This window comes from Pleurodeles waltl, chromosome 2_1 (assembly GCF_031143425.1).
Source record: "Pleurodeles waltl isolate 20211129_DDA chromosome 2_1, aPleWal1.hap1.20221129, whole genome shotgun sequence".
Taxonomy (NCBI): domain Eukaryota; kingdom Metazoa; phylum Chordata; class Amphibia; order Caudata; family Salamandridae; genus Pleurodeles; species Pleurodeles waltl.
Genome location: NC_090438.1, coordinates 119,726,482 through 119,749,335, shown reverse-complemented (window position 1 = coordinate 119,749,335; position 22,854 = coordinate 119,726,482). Strand labels below are relative to the sequence as shown.

At 44.0% G+C, this 22,854-nt stretch overlaps 1 protein-coding gene across 1 annotated transcript in view; it reads right to left on the bottom strand.

The window, feature by feature from the left end:
• Nucleotides 1-22,854, bottom strand: part of CAPN6 (calpain 6) — a 415,205-nt gene that overhangs the window by 308,034 nt on the left and 84,317 nt on the right. Inside the window, exon 2 of the mRNA XM_069211381.1 lies at nt 5,974-6,145. Within this exon, the coding sequence (XP_069067482.1) occupies nt 5,974-6,138 (165 nt within the window). The 5' untranslated portion in view covers nt 6,139-6,145. The remainder of the gene's footprint in view (nt 1-5,973; nt 6,146-22,854) is intronic.

The window sequence follows — 22,854 nt, the reverse complement described above, 5'->3', positions numbered from 1 at the left end:
TGCGCCTCTTGTAGACTTATAGGGCCAGATTCACAAAAGTCTAAGTTTACACCAAAAGTCTAAGTTTAGACCTAAATCTAACTTTACTTTTATTAAAGTTAGACTTTTGGTCTACGTTTAGACTTTCGGTCTAAAACAGCCCTTGAATAGCACTGCTTCCTGTTTGAAGAGGCACCACCTCAAATACCCACCACAGTTGCTGTCACAGGCGCAGAGCACTTCCCCATCACCCTCTGGACTCCTGTGTAAAATGTTCCACGCATCGTCTGTCACAGTCCAGTAAAGTTTAACCTGCTCTCCTCTCTTCCAAACCCAGGCTTCATGTAACCATTCCACGGAGTTCTCATGCATCATTTGATGTAAACTCTATGCATAATTTCTGATTGCCGTAGTTACCAAGTACATGGAAAATCAATGTCAAGAAAATATCTTTCTGACCCTATCAAGTGGCCTTTTTCCCACTCCTGCTTCTACTGGTGTTCCTCTCAGTGCTTCACCACGCCTCCCCGTGTCAATAGGAATATACGTGTGTTTGTTTATATGGGTGCACAACCAAAGGACTACATCTCAAAGTCAATACTGGACTGTAACAGTAAAGACACCATGGGCATGAGATGTTTTAAACAGGAGAACTATTGTTTCACAAACTGTGGCCACCAGGACCAGACACTGCTTATATTTATGTAACCCAAATCTGTTGTTGTGACTGAAGTCTTTTTTTGTATAAGACAACAAACAGGCAGGATCCATGCCAGGCTTGCAGGGTAACTACTGTGTGATTTAGGGCCAGATGTAGCAAACGTTTGCGAGTCGCAAATGGCCCGAATCGCTATTTGCGACTCCGCAAAATCGAAAATGGGATGCAAAAATCCAATTTCCGACTCGCAAAAAGCGATGCGAGCCGTTACCGACTCGCAAAATGTGCGACCCCATTTTGCGACCGCAAATAGGAAGTCGCAATTTGCGAGTCGCAAACCATATGCAATAGCAACTCGCAAATTGCGACTAGTCGCAAAAAGCCCATTTTGCATGTCCCATTTACCACTAACTCAGAGCAGGTGGTAATCATTACCAAAGTATAAAAGGAGACCCAGAAGGCATCTGGGTTACTCAAGATGGCGGAGATATACCTGATAGCAGTGAGGAGGAGAGCCCACGCAGCCCAGCAGAGGAGGAGGAGGAGCCAGAGACAGGAGAAGATTTACAGAACAAGGCAGACTCTTTTCCAGCAAACTGAGGAAGAAATCTATGATAAATACAGACTTAGCAGCGCAGCTATACTAGAATTAATCGAATTACTCAAACCACAGCTAGAACGCCAGATGCTGCGCGGCTGCGCCATCCCTACGCATGTTCAAGTGCTATGCTCACTGCATCTCTTGGCGTCAGGGAGCTATCAGGGGGTCATTGCTGTGGCAGGTGGGGTATCCCAAAGTGCACTATCAAGGTTCCTCAGGGCATTCCTAGATGCCTTACTCACACACATGTCCCACTACATATACCTACCCAGGAATGAGGCAGAAATTAACAGTACCAAGCTGGACTTTTACCGGATTGCCAACTTTCCCCATGTCATAGGGTGTGTAGATGGGACACATATTCAAATATGCCCTCCTGCAAACCTGGAATATCTGTTCCGCAACAGAAAGTGTACACACTCACTCAATATTCAGGTTGTTTGTGACGCCCATTATGTCATCACTGACATTGTAGCGAAATTTCCAGGCAGTACTCATGACTCCTACATTTTTAGGCACAGTGGGATACACCAACGCCTGGAAGGTGGGGAGTTTGGAGACGGATACCTCCTAGGTAGAGCTGCATACACCTTGTAGACATGCACACAGATCAATGTGCACACCAACTGTGACTTTCTAACAGTGTACTGTTTGTGCCCAACAGGTTACAGTGCATATGCACTACGGCCATGGATAATGACTCCGTACTTAACACCCAGCAATGAATGTGAGAGGTGATACAACAGTGCACATAAGAGGACCAGGAACCTGATTGAACGCACCTTTGGATTGCTGAAAGCACGGTTCAGATGCCTCCACCGAAGTGGAGGTGCCCTCCAGTATACCCCCATAACGGCATTCAAAATAGTTGTCGCATGCACTATCCTGCACAACATTGTCACCCGACGTGGGCTACCTCTCACCCCTGCAGACCCGGATTCGGAGGATGAAGAGCAAGAGCAACCACATCGCCATCATGGGGATAGGAGCATCGCAAATCAAGGCAGACTGAGACGGGAACACATCGCAACACAATACTTTGGAAGGTACGTGCCAACTTCTAACATACTCACCTATTGACCAAACACTCCATTTGTTAAGTGGAACAAAAATTATTTAATATGTGCAGAAATTGAAATATATACAATGAAAAACTGTTCAGGGACTTCAGAAAGCCAACCTGGCATGGGACAGTGTTTAGTGTATTGCCTACGGTGGCCTCTGCCAGCCTGGCTGGTCCCAGGTTGCTCAGCAGTGCTCTGCCTCGTACTCCCACTCCGGAGCACCCTGGTGTCACCAGCAGAGACACTGCTCACAGTGGAGCCCTCCTCGCTGTCTTGTGGGGTGTCCCCTGTACCCCTGGACACATGCCGTGCCTCCATGAGGTCGATCACATGGGTGATCCGGACCAGACCCCTTGCCACATCACCTGCAAAGTGGCCCATTTCTACCTGGAGGCGACTGTTCTTCTTGACAGCCCAGTAGTGTTCACTGCCAGTCTGCAAATTGAGGAGGCCATCCTGTCCAGCCTTTGGAGCATCTGGCGGTCCCTGCGCCGCGCACCCTCGCTCTGTGTAAGCAGTCCAGCCACCAGTTCACGCATGGACAGGGCTAGGTCACCAGTGTTGTTGCCAATTACCGGACTCGCTATCTGCGGTGCGACTCCGGGTGCGAGTCGCAATTTGTCCCCGCAAATTGTACCTGCATTCCTGTTAGCGACACGCAAATTGCGAGTCGCACATGCTCGCAAATTGCGGTTCGCTAATTTTTTTATACCTACATCTGGCCCTAAGTTCCATATATTTTGTTTTTGTAATTTATCTTATGCAGGTATCAAGAAACTCTGATATGGTGCTGGACCTACCTTGGATTCCCAAAAAACATACACTTGAACCCTTTTCATAGCCTGAAAAAATGCCAATGAACCAGCCCTGTAGGAGTCTCACTAGGCATAATTGGTCTTGGCGAACAAACACTCTATCGTCCAAACCCAGGCTTCCTGCTCTACTCGGAGTGGTCCAGATGGCAAGGCCAAGACTTCAAATTTTGAGTAGCCACCTCAATAGAGATAATTCTGACTTCCAAACCATCAGCCAGTGCACAAATGTATGCACCAAAAAGGCACAGTCAGGAGACAGGAGATTCAGGTACACTTATCTGTTTTACAGAGTCCAGGCCTGAGCAGAGGGCGGTCATAAGGCTATTAACCCAAGGCAGTGCTTTAAATGAATACAGAGTACCAGTCCTTCTGTATTTCAATTTAAAACACTGACCCAAGGTCGCAGATGTTGCACCTCTGGAACCTATCCTGTCGGCCTATCTACCACTGAAGCTCTGTTTCACCAATCTGCACACATTTGAAGCCTCATGTTCAGTTAAGCTGCCTCTTCTGTTATTCTCTTTGTATGAAGTCAATGTTTTTAAAAGTTAGGCTGGCATTCCCAATGTAGAGGAATAATTCCTTTTAAAGTTTAACACACAGAAATATATGTCTACCCCCTTTTCTTTGACTCCCTCATTCTCCGGGTTAAATGCCATGATGGTGCCTTGTTGTGGCTACTTTGGTGCTATAAAAGTTTAGGTAGACACACCAGAAAGGGTTGTATCTCTAGGGTATCACAGCCAGTCTGTAGGAATGAGGCAAAAACACTCCCAAGATGGCAGCCTTGTTGTCTACTCTCCTGCAGCAACAGGCCTAGGAGGGTTGCTATGGCACCTGGCTTACATCCACTACACTCTAAACCAAAACACATAGGTAAAAGACACTGTCATTTACAACACCAATAGCTCTATATCTTACAAATTCGAGACCTACTGCAATGCAAATGCTTGTTTAGTAGATATGTATGTAAACTTCAAACAGCAAATAGAAATAGAAAGCACTGTCAAGGGTGTCCTAGAGCTGCCTTAATGATCCAGGCAGGAGTAATAATTAAAATGAACAAAGACAGAAAAGTCATTTTAAAAATGAATACATACAGTTTTGTTAGCAACACTATTTAGTATGACATATAGGCAGTGCTTAATTTGGAAATAAAACTGTGTCAGTGACAAAAGCTCTCCTCTGAAACTCGCGGCTGCTGCAATCAAATGTGAAAGGATGGAATACTGTGGCAGCGTAATCATAACAACATCTCCGGCCCCTTTAATCCATTTGCAGCCACTCCCTGTCCCTTCAGCTCACTCTTGCAGCTTTCTGATTTCTCCCTTCCTTTATTTTTTCCTCTTCCTCTGTCTTCCCCATATGTGTCTTCTTCTCGCAGTAAATGCCTGCTGCAGAAAATAAGTGCCCGCCCTCAACGATAAGAGCCGGTGCTCCCACCCCCCACCCCACCGTAAACCACTGGTTCACATTAAGCGCTGCATATAGCACTGACTCGAAATAAACGGGTGATATTATTTTCTTGGGAAATGTGGCAAGCCTGGGGCTGATTCAGTGCCTCATGCTGTAAGCAGTGTGTTGGGCGGAATCAAAATGTCAGTTGAGCAGACCAGTGACGAAAGCTCCCTCCAGGTATGTATAAATGTCTGTATTTTTCATGGGTATTTTCGAAAACATGAGGCCGTTGCAGGGCCATATGTACGAAAGCTTTTTCCCATAGACACAGAATGGGTAAAATCCTTTGGTACGTCTGGCCCTTAAAGTCATAGCATGAAAAATACTCTCTACCCAAAACGATACTGTTATGAAAACTGTCAAGGACATTTCCATATATACAATTAAGACCCACACTAAGCGATTCGGTTTGTCTCTGGTTGGGCACAAGGTAGATTAACGATAAATAAACCAGAGGATTCTGCTAAAACGTCACATAAACTGCTAACAGTAGAAACTCCGTTAAATACCGTATATTGCATGTTTCCGCGCCAAGCAAGGCTTGCTGGTAACAAGGTCGCCCACCATAAAGTGCTACCTAATTTTTCCAAATAGCATATGGACTACATGGAGAATACATTTAACATTCGAGCAGGATATAATAACTGGATAATAAATCATAAAATATGTATCACAATTAGAAACTCTTAACTCAGAGCTGTTGGCCCATTTTATGACCCACTTATTAATGCAGACGCTTGTTAAAGCACCCGATTATTGGCACTGTGTTCTACAGCACCACTTCATGAACAGAACCCCAATGTAATATCCAGTCAGGTGTATGTACAGCCTTCTAAAACCTAATGAGAAACTGAACCGCTTTAATGGATCCCAAAATAGCCTCGCTTTTTGCTAAAATAATTACATTTTGCTTGTGCTATAAAAGGAATTCTGATGAATTCTGATCGATATTCCTTTTCATCTCTTGTCCTGAGACATGTTAGCAGTCAGACTACACACATGGAATGCTGTAATAAAATACATGCAATACTGTCATAAAATAGGAAATTCACAAACTGTAACATAGACGCTTGCCTAAAGGGCCAGACTGCTTTTCTGACAAGGTCACCAACTGGGTCTGGCTAAACATTGGCATTGTGGTTTAATACAAGCAGGACTAATATAATGTGGCTGCTAACCATGAGAAGTAAAAATATATCACACGGATGCAAACTTGCACACCATACATGTCAAATGGCCTTGAAATAGTACAGTAGCCTTACATCGACTATATAAGTGTGGTGACCTACACCTGCATAAATTCCCCCGCTCTGTCTGCACCCTCTACAAGCTAGTCCTCCCTACAAATCACGTACTGTGCTTAGGATGGAGAAACATTGGTAAGGGTGACTTGCTTACCTTGGGTCGCTTCCATTCCACTCTCCCCGAGGGGGGCTTGCTGTAGAAAAGGGACTCATCCGAGGCTGGGAACTCCGGGTCTTCAAACAGGCGCCCCTGCTTGGCACACTCCTGCTTCAGTTCATCATACTTCTGGTCTTTGTACTGTATGACTGCTGAACTCATTGTCGCCCTAGAGGGTCATGTGGAAACTCTTTATGTTGCTCAGATTCATAATTGTATAAACACTTTTTGCACATACACACAATTTAAATGCAGTATCACACACAGAGACTAATCCATGCATTTCCTTTACTTTTCGTTCAAATATGTTAACTTTAATTGGTTGTAATAGCGTGCATTGCAAAGAAGACATACGTGCAAAAAGAATGTTCAAAAACACGCTCAGAGAAACTGTTAGGAAAGGAAAGAGTGGAATAAACTAAACAGATTGCTACAGACAGGCCATATGTTGTCTTGTCGACTCATGTAAGGATGTAGGTTGTGCTTACTACAACCACCATCGTCTACTCCCTGCTTGCTACAACCACTGGTGCAATTTAAAAGGCACAGGGCCAGATGTAGAAAAGAAACATTTTGCGACTTGCAAATAGCGAGTCATAGCGACTCGCTATTTGCAACTCGCAAAATGTTATGCAGTACGGTGTCTCAGACACCGACTGCGACTCGCTATGGGGTCGCAATGACCCACCTCATGAATATTCATGAGGTGGGTCGCAAATTGCGGCCCCATAGCGAGTCAAGGCACTCGCAAACATGGAGGCCTGCTGTAGTCAGCAGACCTCCGTGTTCGTGACTGCTGTAAATAAAGCAGTTTTTTTTTTTTTTAAGTGTAGCCCGTTTTCCTTAAAGGAAAACGAGCTGCACTTTAAAAAAAAAACGAAACCTTTAGTTTCGGTATTTTTTCAGGGCAGGGAGTGGTCCTTTGGACCACTCCCTGCCCTGAAAAAATATTTTTGGGTCCATTCACAAAGTGGAAGGGGTCCCATGGGGACCCCTTCCAATTTGCAAGTGGGTTACCATCTACTTCAAGTGGATGGTAACTGCGACTCCATTTGCGACCGCGTACGCGGTCGCAAATGGAATTGCATCCCACTGCGAGTCGCAAATAGGAAGGGAACACCCCTTCCTATTTGCGAGTCGGAAATGCATTTTGCGAGTCGGTCCCGACTCGCAAAATGCATTTCTGCATAGGAAACTCACATTTGCGACTCGCAAACGGCAATTTTTGCCATTTGCGAGGCGCAAATCGTTTCCTACATCTGGCCCACAGTGCCTTGCACTGACATCGTACCTCTACTCACCCCACCTTCAAATCCACTCATAGGCTTTCTGCCTAGATTAAGAGAACGATAATATCCCTTCCAGTTTTTACTCTGCCTGTATCCCTGTCTGTGACCTGTTCACCTTTCTGGACTTATTGAATTTCACCCTCCTCACTCACCCCATCATAATTTAATTTAATATATAACATGCCTGTAGTCTATCTTGCAAAATGCTACTCGGCAACGCCAAGAATGCATCGATCTACTGTGTTCCAGTGTATTGCTACTATTTACATTACAGCCAAGACAGGGTGTGGATCAATTGCTCTATAGATGATTCAACTTATGAAAGAAACCCACTGACTTGAACACTACACCATTAACCCACTGACTTGAGCACCACACCATTAACCCACTGACTTGAGCACCACACCATTTACCCACTGACTTGAGCACCACACCATTAGCCCACTGACTTGAGCACCACACCATTTACCCACTGACTTGAGCACCACACCATTAGCCCACTGACTTGAGCACCACACCATTTACGCACTGACTTGAACACCACACCATTAACCTACTGACTTGACCATTAACCCACTGACTTGAACACCACACCATTAACGTACTGACTTGAGCACCACACCATTAACCTACTGACTTGAGCACCACACCATTTACCCACTGACTTGAGCACCACACCATTAACCTACTGACTTGAGCACCACACCATTTACCCACTGACTTGAGCACCACACCATTAACCCACTGACTTGAGCACCACACCATTTACCCACTGACTTGAGCACCACACCATTTACCCACTGACTTGAGCACCACACCATTAACACACTGACTTGAACACCACACCATTAACCTACTGACTTGAGCACTACACCATTAACCTACTGACTTGAGCACCATACCATTAACCCACTGACTTGAGCACCACACCATTAACCTACTGACTTGAGCACCACACCATTAACCTACTGACTTGAGCACCACACCATTTACCCACTGACTTAAGCACCACACCATTAACCTACTGACTTGAGCACCACACCATTAACCTACTGACTTGAGCACCACACCATTTACCCACTGACTTGAGCACTACACCATTAACCTACTGTCTTGAGCACCACACCATTTACCCACTGACTTGAGCACCACACCATTAACACACTGACTTGAACAACACACCATTAAGGGACAGCTTAACCTGGAAAGAAGCATTTGTTTCAGGTCTTATCAGAACTCATCCCAGAAGATATGAAACCAAGCTTATTTACAAAGCATGAGCTCCAGAGTACCCAGTACCCAGACAGTGGATAAGGGCAGCTTATTTGGATATCAGAAGAGTCTGCATAACACACAAAGGTTAAGTCTGAAACAGAAATCATGATCCAGTGGCCACAGTGTATGAAACCTAGACTTTCCTCAAATACATCTCGACTAATGCTCTCGATCGACACTGTTCAGGTTCAGCATGATTCTAGGTGATGGTTTAGAGTGACAAACTTAGGCCCTCATTCTGACTTTGGCGGGCGGCGGTCGGCGCCCGCCAAAATCAGGCCGCCGAAAGACCGCTCCGCAGTCAAAAGACCGCGGTGGCCATTCTGGCTTTCTCGCTGGGCCGGCGGGCGCCCGCCAAAGGATGCAATGCAGACAGTGAAAATCTTTATGGGGCCCTGTTAGGGGGCCCCTGCACTGCCCATGCAAGTGGCATGGGCAGTGCAGGGGCCCCCAGGAGCCCCACGACACCCGTTCCCGCCATTCTGTTCCTGGCGGTAAAAACCGCCAGAAACAGGGTGGCGGGAAGGGGGTCGGAATCTCCATGGCGGCGCTGCTTGCAGTGCCGCCATGGAGATTCAGCCCATGCAGGGGAAATCCGGCAGGAAACTGCCGGATTCCCTTTTCTGACCGCGGCTTTACCGCTGCGGTCAGAATGGGCTGGGAAGCACCGCCAGCCTGTTGGCGGTGCTTCCGTGGTCCCCGGCCCTGGCGGTCTTGGACCGCCAGGGTCGGAATGACCCCCTTAGTGTCAATAATGTACACTTTTTCCACCATATGCCCTTCCCTTGACCAATCCACAATATTACATTGATACAATTGTAAGATACAATTGTAAGCAATTATAGAGTATTAACTCGTCTCTAATTCTCATCCGCTATGTGTAATCTCATAGATCTCTCAATTGTCCTTGTGATAAATCTCCCTCCAATTGTGATCTTGAGGAACACCTGCAAGAACATTTTCAGGGATCCACCCCTAGCGGATACAGTGTCCTATATAGGGCCAATAGGTCGTTGTTTTTGACTTTATATACTTTCATCTATTGTCTCCCATATAATTAACATGCCAGCATGGCACAATCAAGCCGATGTTCGTATTTAACCCAACTGATGTCATGAAAAGAGCTTGGGAAACTGGACTTTTGGCCATGTGTCTTTTAATTTTGCTAGGTCAGATTTCAAGCATTTTACCTTCATTACCAATTTCAATACAACCTTATGACAGTCCTGAACAATGTAGCTTTAAAATTCAACTATCCAAGCAATGATAGCATTGCTATCAATTCACCAAAATTTCAGGTGCAGAAGAACTAACATCATGTTGCATTTTGCTCAAGATTACATCAATGCTGAGTTCATTTGACAAACAGCCATCACCATCCTCCTGTTGGCAGCTTCTGTACTAGGAGAAAGTCAAGGAGTAGAAACTAGAAAGAATAAAGAGAACTACAAAGAGAACTATTCAAACCATATTTACTATCTGATGTTAGGGCTGCTGTGTTGAATTGTGTGATTGCTGGCAGCCTATGCTCGAAGTAGGTCAACAAAATACCAACATTACAACCCAAAAATCCTGATTCTCACTCACATAATCAGTGCTGGTGGACATTTATGTACATAAGGTGAACAAAACACATGCAGAAATTCGATCCAGTATGTCAGAAATGTCACAGTCACAGGTATAGGGCTGGGCCCGCCTTTGGGCAGTCTCACCCTAGGCAACCTATACAAGTGGGTGAACATCCACAAAGCTGTAATTCTAAGGGAGTTAATTACCCTTCGCAGATAGATTCGCATCCTTGAAATGAATCGTAATTTTCCCCAGTCCGAGGCATGAACAGGTGTATTAGCAGGATTGGAATGGGAATAAACATTCTCCTGCCTGCAGAATTTCCTACCTACTAGAAAATCGGAATGAGCAGGAGTTATTTATGAATCCCTTAAAAATCAGAAATTTGCTCCAAATATACGATTAACCTCACAGGGGCAAATTGTAAATTGTTTAACGTTGTCCTTTGTTAACCTTCACCAACCACTCTTCTGTTTTCTTGCTCAACTTGAGATGATCTGTGTGACTGTTCACAGCATGCTGTTGAACAACCGGCTGCACACAAAATGCTTACAAAAATTAAATGAATTGCAAACATATAGCAATACAACAACGTTTATAAGAAAATAGATATAATATAGATTCACCAAAACCGAACATTTTCATCTAAGCAAAATAAGTGTGTTCTTAATTGCTTTATCACGTGGATGCTGAATAAAAACTATTTGGACTGTGCTTGAAGTTGGAAAAATTTTAACAGAAATTAAGTTCTGCAAGGAACCGGTAAAACGGCCTGGAAGCAAAGTTTCTAAAGTACTTGGCAGATGCTTCCCGGTGTCTTAATTTAAGTTTTTATAGTTATTTGTGGCTCTGTAATAAATTAAATGAAGTATTCTTCTCAAAGCAATGTAGTGAACCAAAAACATAAATGCTGCCTATCATGCCGCGCAAAGGTAATTGAAAGCCTACAATGTCCAGCGGAAGAGCAATTTCTGAAAAGGTGAACATTATCATATCTGATCCATAGATAATATCTTGAAAAACACACAGCAACGTTTTGAGGAATTTAAATACAAAACACCCTGTCCATTAAATCACAGAAGACTAAGCAAGTCTCAATGGCAACCTAAATGTAATCTCCTATGCACAAAAAATAACACAATTAACTAAGGGCCAGATGTAGGAACCGGTTTGCATGTCGCAAACTGCGAAAAACACAGTTTGCGACATGCAAAACGGCCATCGCGATGCTGATTCACATTTTGCGAGTCGCTATCGACTCGCAAAATGTGAATCCGACTCGCAAATATGAAGGGGTGTTCCCTTCCTATTTGCGACTCGCACCGCGATGTAGAATTGCTTTGTGACCGTGAAAGCGGTCGCAAAGCAATTCGCAGTTACCATCCACTTGAAGTGGGTGGTAACTCATTCGCAAACGGGAAGGGGTCCCCATTTGTGAATGTCGCTGAAAATATTTTTTCAGAGCAGGCAGTGGTCCAATGGACCACTGCCTACTCTGAAAAAATTAAACCAAATGGTTTCATTATTTTTTTGAATTGCAACTCGTTTTCCTTTAAGGAAAACGGGTTGCAATTCTAAAAAAAAAAAAAACTGCTTTATTAAAAAAGCAGTCACAGACATGGAGGTCTGCTATCTCCAGCAGGCCACCATCCCTGTGAGTGCAGGGAGTCGCTATGGGGTCGCAATTTGCGACCCACCTTATTAATATTCATGAGGTGGGTCTTTGCGACCCCACAGCGAGTCGCAGAAGGTGTCTGAGACACCTTTCTGCATACACTTTTGCAAGTTGCAAATTGCGAGTCGGTATGACTCGCAATTTGCAACTCGCAAAATTTTCTGTACCTACATCTGCACATTTGTATGTATTGATGCTTTTCCTGTACACAGATCCCCGCGTTTTCAATGATCTGTGTCATTATTTCCAGAGCTACTGTACTCTAGTTCATTTTCACAATTACGGCGGCAAATAGAACCAGGCATAGCATCACTGGCATGTTTGCCCATCCTCCCAAAGATGGCCACCATACCTGGGTGCATCGAGCACTGAATTCAGCATGGCAACCCATCTTAAAAGTAGGTTAGAAGTACTGGTTTGCCTCACCACATTATATTCTGGAGATTTGAAGAAGGTTGCAGAAGGAAGATTTACACTGGCATGTTTTCTACTCAGAAGTCTGGGGTATATTTTTGAGATGTTTCAGAGGCACCTTAAAGATTTATTAACATTGTTAATAAATAAGGCGGTATGCCAGGTTATATGAAAATGTACAACTGTTTGTAAAAGAATGAATGAATGAGAACACGAACAATGCACACACTCCTGGCAACTGATTTCTGGGCACAGTCCTTTCCCAAGACTAAGGGGGCTTTAAAAGGCTTTTTAACGGTGGGCACAGAGGACAAAAGACAGAACTATCTATGGAGGAAGAGAATTCTATATCTGCAGACATATGTCCGAAAATGCACTTAAAAACTATATAAGTTGAGCAGCAAAGGAATATTAATTGGCCAACATGGAGTTATCGACGTGTTTTCACTTTTTGATTGTCTAAACTTTTGAACTCTTCAATTGTTAGAGGCTTACTGACCAGGCCTCAGCCACAAATACTTAATTTAAAATGAAAACTGACTACCTGGTAACATTTGACAGGCCTGACATTGTGCGACGTTATCAGGAAAACACAGAGGCACATGAAATAATAATAATAACCAGTACATTACACATTGGCCTTACCAGTACAGAGACACCTTTCATATGGTAAGATGACAAAAGCAAATGTTTCAACAATTTTCAGTCAGACTGAAATTTGTGTGTGACCTTCTCAAAGTCAGGGTGTCCTGCGAGTATTGCTGGGTCAATATCTAACTCTGTTACTGGTTGTAGTTCATCGTACTCTGCGCTGAGGATATTCAATACAGTCACAAACCATTCTGTCAAATCAGCTATAGGTTCTGCCCTGCTGGATTTGCTTTTGTATTATTTTGGGAAGACTGATAGTGTTCTGTGCATCACACTGGAGTGATGATATTTGACAATACATATCATTTAATAAGCTAGTAAATACGTTTATAAAATCCACTTATCCTTTGGTTATCCTGTACAGGCTCAGTGTTTAATTTGAGTCCGTGTTTGTCCCTGCTCAGCACCAGTACCTAACACCAGCACTTTGATAGTCTACCACATGGTGGTGCCGTTTGATTATCTTTGAAATGAGCACATCAAGACACTACTTAACAAGTTAATACATTAAAAAAAAAATACCTGCTCATCCAGGCCATTTGTAGGTTTCCCCTACCATACCACAATTGGTCTGGTTTGCGAAAAGACCTATTGCCAACTTACAGTCGGCTTAGAGCCAACCTAGTGCTTACCATTGGCCAGTTATATTGGCACTGTAATTTGCTTGCCTGTAATTTTTAGGGTTGAGCCTGCGAGTGCATGCACTAGCACATTCATCTTGCCTGCAAACTCTGTTGAGTACAGTAAAGGGCTTGAAGCCCGCCTGGTGCTTACCATTTGTTGGCATGTGTGGCAGTCTTCTTTGCAGCCTTGTAATTCGTCACTGCAGGCCAAGCATCATTTCTGTTCCTCTGTGTGGAGTAAGGACTGAGCACTGATTGATTCAACTTAATCAGTGTCTGTCAGCTGCTTCTGATGTGACTGAGGTACTATTTTGTTCTTTTGAACTTCTACTGCCCTGCAAACAGAAGGCTTATGACTGGCAAAAATTGCAAAGTTTTATGTTTTTTAAAGCTAACTTTCTTTTATTTTGTCAAGACGTCTTGTTCTAAATATTGCAAAGCGACAATGTTTCTTTATTATGTGAAATTTCTAAATGATGCTTTAACACGCAATCATACAGTACACCCCAATCCACCCTACTCCCAATCCACCCTACTTCACCCCACATCAATCCATCCCACTCCAGTGCTCCCAACCCACCCCAATCTAATATGCCCCACTCCAGTTCGCCCAACTCCACTCCAAAACAATCTGCACCACTCCAATCCAAAACAATATGGCCGACTATAATCCATAACAATATGCCCCACTCCCATCTACCCGACTCTAATCTGCCCCAGTCCAATCTAAAACAATCTGTCCCCTCCAGTCCAAAACAATCTACTCCACTCCAATCTGTCCCAATCCAAAACAGTCTACCCCATTGCAATCTACAGCTCTCGAATCCAAAACAATCTGCCCCACTGCAATCTAAAACAATCTGCCCCACTCAATCCAAAATAATCTGCCCCACTCCATTCTGCCTCAATCCAATCTGCCCTATTTTAATCCAAAACAATCTGCCCCACTCCAATCCATCCCACTCCAATCTGCCTCGCTTGAATCAAATACAATCTGCCCGATTCCAATCTGCCCCTCTCCAGCCTGCCCAACTCTAGTCCGCCCCACTCCAGTCTGCCCCACTCCAATCAAAACAATCTGTCCCACTCAAATACGCCCCACTCTAATCTGTCCCGAAACAATACATCTGCTCCTATCCAATCCATCTCACCTCACCCCAATCGAATCCATTCTACTCCATCCCAGTTCACCCCAATTCAATCCACCCCAATCCCATCCAATCCATCCAACACCAACCCGATCTACCCCACTCCAGTCTAATCCGATTTGCTCCACCCTAGTCCAAAACAATTAGGCCAACTCTAGCCTGCACCACTCCAATCCAACACAATCTGCCCCACTCCAATCAATTCCAATCTGCCCCACTCCGATTTGCCCCACTTTAATCCAAAACAACCGGTCCCACTCTACCCTGCCCCACTCAAATTCCAAACAACCCACTCCAATCCAAAATATTCTGCCCCACTCCAATTCGCCCCACTCCAATCCAATCCACCCCACCCGAATCCAATCCACCCCACTTCATACAACTCCAATTAACCGCAATCCACCTTACTCCAATCCAGCCTACCCCACACCAATCCAATCCACCCCAATCCAGCCTAGGCCAATCTACCCCAATCCAAAAAATACACCTCATCCCAATACATTCCGATCAAATCCACCCCACCCAATCCAGTCCAATCAACCCCAGTCCAGTCCAATCCACCCCACTCAAGACCAATCCACTCCAGCCCAATCCATCCCACTCCAATCCACTGCACCCCACTCCAAACCACCATATTCCAATCCAACCCACCCTATCCCAATCTAATCCACCCACTCAAACCATGTTCACTGCTAACTAATCCACCTCACTCCAATCCAGTCCACCCACACCACCCCAATCCATCCCTCTCCAAAACAATCCACTTTAATCCACCCCACCCCAGTCCAATCTACCCTATTTCAACCACCTTAAATGACCACACTCCAAACCAGTCCACCCCTCTCTAATTATTCCAATCCACAGCAATCCAATCCACCCCACAGCAATCCAATCCAGCTCCACTCCAATTTGTTTTGCAGTTTTATATTGGGCGAACTCAAGCCAAAGGAAATTCGAGCTCTTTACATCCACCACACTCAACCCAATCCACCCCACCCTATCTCACACCACCCTAATCCACCCCACCATAATCAACCCCACCCAATCCAATCCACCTCTCAATCCAACTAAACCTCACTCCAGTCCTATCCACTACAATCCGATCCACCCCACTCCAGTCCACCCTACTCCAGTCTACCCAACTCCAATCCACCCCACTCCAATCCAATTCACCCACACCAATGCAATCCACCTCACCTCAATGCAATCCACCTCACTTCAATCCACCCCACTCGAATCCACCCCTGCTCATGCCAACCCATCCCACCCCAATCCACCCCACTCCAATCCACCTCCTCCAGTCCACCCCACCCCACCCCATTCCAATCCACCCCATTCCTATCCACCCCACTCTACTCCAATCCACCCCACTCTACTCCAATCCAAACCACCCCAACCCATCCCAGTTCAGTCCACTGCACTCCAATCCAATCCACCCAGTCTACCCCACTCAATCTAATCTATCCTAGTCCACTCCACCCCACCCCACCCCAATCCAATCCACTTTATTCCAATCCTCACCACTCCAATCCATCGCACTCCAATCCAATTCCATCCACCTCAGTCCACTTCACTCCACCCCAATCCAATCCACTTCAATTCACCCAACTCCAATCCACCCCACCCCACCCCACTCTAATCCACCCCTCTCCAATCTACTGTCCTTAAATCGACCTCACTCTAACCAACTCCCTGCTTCAATCCAATCTATCCCACTGCAGACCACCACACCCCTATCTAATCCACCCCACATCAATCCACCCCACTCCAATCCAATCCACTCACCCCACCCCACTCAAATCCACCTCACACACTCCAATCCACTACACTCTATCCAAATCAAATCCACCCAATCCCAGTTCAGCCCACCCCACTCCAATCTAATCCACCCTACGTCAATCCGATCCACTACAGTCCACTGAATCAAATCCATCCCACCCCACTCACATCCATCCCACTCCAGTCCAATCTATCCACCGACTCCAATCAAGTCTAATCCACCCCACTCCAATTCAACCCACCCCACTGCAGTTCAATCTAATCCAACCCACTCCAATCCGATCCAATCCACACAACCCCAATCTCCCCCATCCCAGCCCTATCACTCCAATCCAAACCACCCACCTAATCCAGTCGAGTCCACCCCACTCAAATCTACCCGAATCCAATCAACTGCACCCCATTACAATCCACCCAATCCAATCCACCCAATACCATTCAGTTCACCCCACTCTACCCAAATCCAATCCAATCCACCCCCTCTACTCAATTCAATCCATCCCACTACCTAAATCCACTCCAACCCACTCCACCCTATTCCACTCTACTCCACTCTCTGCTACTGAACCACTGAACTCTACTCCCCTCAATGACACTCTACTCCACCCTACTCCACTCTACCACACTCCAAAAAATCCACTCTATGACACTATACTCCCCCACTCCATGCCACTAACTTTTATCCATGCTAAAAAACAACCACACTAGTATACATCATGGCAAAGCACATATACTCTTGTATAGGCGTGACGTATTGGCTTTGTCAATGCTTGTTTACCTCGTGTGAGCTTTACTTCCTCTTTTTGTGTTTGTCCCTCCCCTGGAGCATGGCCTTATTACTTAGGCCCTTTCACTGTTCACTTCTCAGGCACTACTTATTTATTTTTACTTAAGTACTCCTAAAGCACTCCATGAGAGTGTGTGTGTGTTTTCAGTTGTTGCGTCTGCTTCTCCCTTAGCGGTCTGTGTTGTTCATTCTCATCCATGTGCCCCCCACAACCCTGCTCATCCATCTCTTCCTCCAGCTCTTTTCTCTATGGGGGTCTGTCTCGCTTGTGTACTTCTCCGTGGCTTCACTTTATTGTCCCTCATGTACTGAACCCTCCCCCTGTCAACTCTGCTAAATTGCTCCCTGACCCTTCCATCACAGTTAGCTTCTTTATATCTCAAAGACAGCAGAAGGAAATAGTGACGCTTTCATTGTTTCATGGAGACAGAAGTTTAGTGGCCCATGTGCCTTGCATTCTGTAAGTGGTGTAACTCTGGAATGGCCTGTTTAGATTTATAAAGTGTTGTTACTCCCTCCCCTGCCTGAGCTGCAGGCGTGGTCGCATTTTGCAAGCCAGTAGTGAGATCAACATAAAATCTCCTGGCCATTGTGTTGGACTGCAGTAGGCTGAATCACTTCTCAGGGGCTTTCAGGCTGAGGACTGCTCGGCGGGTCTGTGTCCCTGTCTGCCATGCTGTGCATAAAGCACATCGTTTTTAATTGTGGACAAGATCACTGACATTGTTTATAACACAGACCTCTGCTGGTGATGACCACAAACTATGTTAGACAGTCCTACGGCTTTTGTTGCTTACGGCGAGAAGCAGTTTGGTTACCGATCCAGAAAGGCAGTATTTCTGCCTGTTCTTGATTACTCTCATGATGTATATGCTGGCTGCAGGACGTGCTCACACAGTCTCTTGGTGTCTCACTTCTATTTCTGTGTAATGGAGCAAAGATTCAGGATAACTGTTCAGATGACCTCTTCTGTGATTTTCTTATCAGACTGAACTTGTCTAAAGTTGGTGAAACTGCGAGATATCCACAGACTGGCCAATAGTTTGTAGCTTACCTTCTTACTCCCGTGAGTGACGAGTATACACGGACCGATGGCTTTAATGTATGGTGTCCCACAGGGTTCAGACTCTATGACTTCTATTTCAGATGTATATATAAAACCAGGGGTGTTATTAGCCTAGGTCTTTTCCTTCTCTTGTCAGTTAACCCATATTCTTTATTTAGAGACATCTGTGGTGTACCTAAGTCATCGTGGCCTTACTGTCCTCTCTAAATAAACTTTGTAGACCACTAGAAATGGTCGTCAGAATGACTATTTCTTTGATGTATGAAAACATGCAATGTGATATTTTATTCTTTTGAAAAGTTCAAAAGTTTCCAGTGTTAGTTCTGTACATGGTTTTTTGAAGGTCCAGAAACTATCGTTGCATTGATTCCTGAAAAGCCAAAACAAATGGAGCTAAGACTATTCTGATAAAGGGCCATCCACAGGAATTGATCAAGGACACAATGTGCTTCTAAAGGTCCCCTGGCATATTCATCAAACATGTATTTATTTTTATTAAGTCTAGGTCGTAAAGTGCAAACCTAGCCGCCAAAGCACCAGAGTGCTGAAATACCTTGTACAGTTACACAGTACATCTTATTATTTGTTTCAGCTGTAGTCACTGCTTGCATCGACTCCGGCAGGATGAGGGGCTGAAGGAGTTTAACCTGTGGCCGTCAGTTTTGCAGACAGAGCTCTACTGTGGATGAGCCAGTCCACCGAATTATTTTACTGACAAGAGGATAAGCCAGAAGTTAACACAAATGATCAGCATAGCTTAAAAACTGTTACACAAACTTCAGAACACAGTGCACATAGGTGCAGGGCACAGTGAGGTGGGCAAATTACTCAATGATGAAATGACTGATAGATGGCAGCTGGAGAGGGACGAGTCTTTGTCGTAATTAGAAGCTGATAGAGCTGCTGTCGTCTGCATCCACCCTCCATGACTCTGGACTCTAACCTCAAGGACACATAGTCAAGCACCGGGTCTCCTATATTTCCACCGTCTATCCCTGCCTCCCCCGCTCTAAGAGCCTTCACCATCCTCGGGACAGAGTGTAGGACAAAGAAAAGAAATGTATTGCACTTGAGAGAAGTGAATATAAACACCTCCCCATTGCTGTACTGCTGCATGTTCACATCTGCCTGCTTCTGTTTGCATCTGTTGCAGGCAGTGGCTGGGCATCATTGGGTTTCCTTTTCACTACTGGAACTCTGATGATAAGTTACATTGTGCTTGGTAGGTGTGCTTTACCCTGCTCACAGCAAACGCCTCCTCTCTGCTCCTGTATCCGCTGAACTTTCCAAACGTGAAAATCTGCTCCTTGCAGAAACGTAAAGTGATTTGCTATAATCCCTGGGTATGTGACCCCGGAATTACAGGCTACTAAATGGGTTGTACTTAAGGTCATTCACATTTTTGGTTTGGAATACTTAGAATGCTAGGAATAAAGGGTCTTCGGTGGTCAAACGCGGTGCAAGGTTACCATCACAACCTTTACCTACACCTTTTTCACCCTCAGCACATACACACATGCATACATGGATGCACACACTTATTAGATTTCTGACTTGGTACTTGCTACAGTTGTTGCCTAACTCAATAGTTCAGCACCGTCGTAGCTGACCACGCATCTGCCCGCCATCACCCTGTCAGGAACCTCGTACCTGACAGTGACAGCGGTCACCCGGCGGCCCAACCACCAGGCTTGTAATATGGCTGTCAGACCGCCTGGAGTGCAGTGGTCCGACCGTCACCGTGGGGCTGTAGTGTGGACAGTGGGATTGCTCACCACTAGTTGGCTTTCTTATCAATCACATTTGCTTGCTTCTTATTCAACACCTTAACTTCCTCTTCTTGTGTTTCTACATTCCCTGAAGTAAAGTTTCTTTATCATACTTTCATTGGATGACTTGTATGCTTCCACTGCTTATATACAATGAACTACTTTTTCTTTTTTATTTCAGCACTTCACTGACGTGCATCTGTTTTCTCGCTCCCTCTGTGTGCTGCTTCCCCCCTAAAATCCAAGCCCAGAGCTTTCTTTGATGCTCCTCCTTCCACACACTCCAGCTCCTCCACTGCCTACTCCACCCCTCTCTCTGGTGTTGATTGCTCCCACACCACATACTACTCTGTTTCTCCCAGACCACCATTATCTTTTGGTGGGCCCATGAGCCCCCGTTTGCTACCGGGCCACTCCTTTTAATTCAACACGATTTTGCACTTATTTTATTTAATTTACTGCCCCAAGATTGGCATCCGCCGTCTTGGAATGTAAATTAAAAGTAAAAAAATTTAAAAAAATGGCTTGTTAATGTTGATGCCATTCTGCATCAGAAAGTAAGTATTTTTTTTTTGCTTTTCGTTTTGCCAATGTAGAACAGCATCTGCAAAAACATAAGTTAAGCAAAATGTTCAGGTGGCACAAATAAAAAACACACAACCTATTTGGCTTTGCCAATGTTTGTTTCAGCTATAGGTGACCTGGAATAGTCCAAACTCACATTTGTGGGAAAGTGATGTTAGCGGATAGAATTGGTACTGGCATTTAGAAGCGCTGGCAGGGGCAGTGGGTGGTGGAAGCTGCAGTGGCCTCTTGAAAAATACCTAGGGCACTGCCACTTACCTTTTTTTTTTTTTTTTTTACAAATTAAGCACTGCACAGGCCACATAGAAGTGGAGAATATGATGCAATGTCATCCGCAGTATTGCCCTGTTTCTAAGTTATTCCACAGTAATGTGCACAGTGCAAAGAAAGTGACTCATTCACAGCTATGTTTTTGGTGATTTAAAACATGTACTATCTCTTTAATGTATAGAAAAACCATACAACTGTAGTCTGGTACATCCTATTAAATTTACAAACTGCAAGCAATCTGAATGGCACACAAGGAGCAATAGAGTGGAAGCAGATGTTTTGAGTATTTGTATTTTATGATCTAATGTGTCTGGATTTTTCGCTATGGTTTAGTCACTTAAAATTATTAACACACTGCAGACATCCTTTCATTAATAACTATATACAAAATTCTCAAACTACTTGTACTTAATCCTCAAATAGACTAAGTTGTCTGTTTGCCCGCCTCATATGGATTCTACCTGGCACTGGACAGAGAAATACATGGCCCCCAGGCACTAAAAGCAAATTCATAGCATTCCAGGAAAATTGCATTTTAGATTTTCTTTTACAAAACACTGCTTTGGTAGCTGTTCACATGCTGGGTTTCTCAGGCATGCAAAGGCATTGAATGGCATATGGATAAATCCAAGTGCATATCATGGCATTTACTGCTACAGGGGGGTAACATCGTGGCACTGAATGGCAACGATGTTGGATACTTAGGGGATATATTAGTATGTACTCACATATGTGGAGGTACCTGCAACTCATTAAGACAATGACTAACATATGTGGGGATACTTAGTACACATCACACTATTATTAAAGTATTTTTTTTATGCAACTTCAGTTTTGCATCTTTTAACAAGTGGTTGCACAAAATATAGAGTATTTCATATTGTACTATCTGAATACTGTGTAAAGAATATTGTTAGTACAAAAATATTTTGTCACAGACTATCATAGACAAGAATATATTTTTGGGGGTTTATAATATGGTTTTAAATAGTATTGTTTTATTTAACAGTGTTTACTTAAATATAGTTGTAAAATGTAATATATACTAGCAAAGATATGAATTGTAGGTGGTAGCATTGTTAAAAAAAAAAAGGTTTAGATTGTAGTAAAATGTTTATTTTCTTTTTTAATTAAGTTAGTATTTTCTAATGTAGTAGCAAGTTTTAACTTTGTAGTGGAATAGAGTTGGAAGTGAATTACATTATAATTAATTTAATTTCAGAGTTAATTTGTTTTATTGTAAATAAAATATTTAATTTAATAATTATGTAAATTGTTTGTTTGATCATTATAATAGGTATTTAAGATTACTTTCTTATTCTTAAAGTATATTTATTCTCTCATTTTGGCTTGTAAGTAAAAAGGTTGTAAGAACTTTTGGAATACAGTTAATACTACCAGAACTAGCCACAATCAAATGACCAGTATTAGCTCTTATGTGATGTAAGAGCAGTGAATATCGTATTTGTTAAATATTTACTCACTTCCTTTCAGAGATGAATGTAGTCCTCTCACTTCTACTGAGCCCAAAGTACAACTTCACAAAGTAGTCACCTCTTAGCAGAAAGTTAATCTAATCAGGCCCTGGACCAGACGCGGTGCCAAATGACTTATTTTAATGCACCCAAGCCTACGGGCCCTCCTGCTTACAAATGGCTTTAGCAACTTCAATGCCACTAATATGCCTTTTTCTTGGGCAAATTCTATCATCTCCCAAGTTTTTAAAAAGGGTAATCATATTGAATCTCAATGCTATCGCCTCTTATAACTAATTGATTCTACAGTCAAAGTTTTGGACAGGATTACTTTAAGCAGAATCAGGTTCTAGGCTGATGAGTGTGTAATACTTAGCCAACAATTACCCAGCTGTTGCTTAGAGTGGAAATAGTAAATCTAACCACTCTGAAGCCGAACATTTACCCTACTGTGTCAGAGAATGCAGTGGTAACAGTAAAGTAACCCCTTGCATGTTAAATAA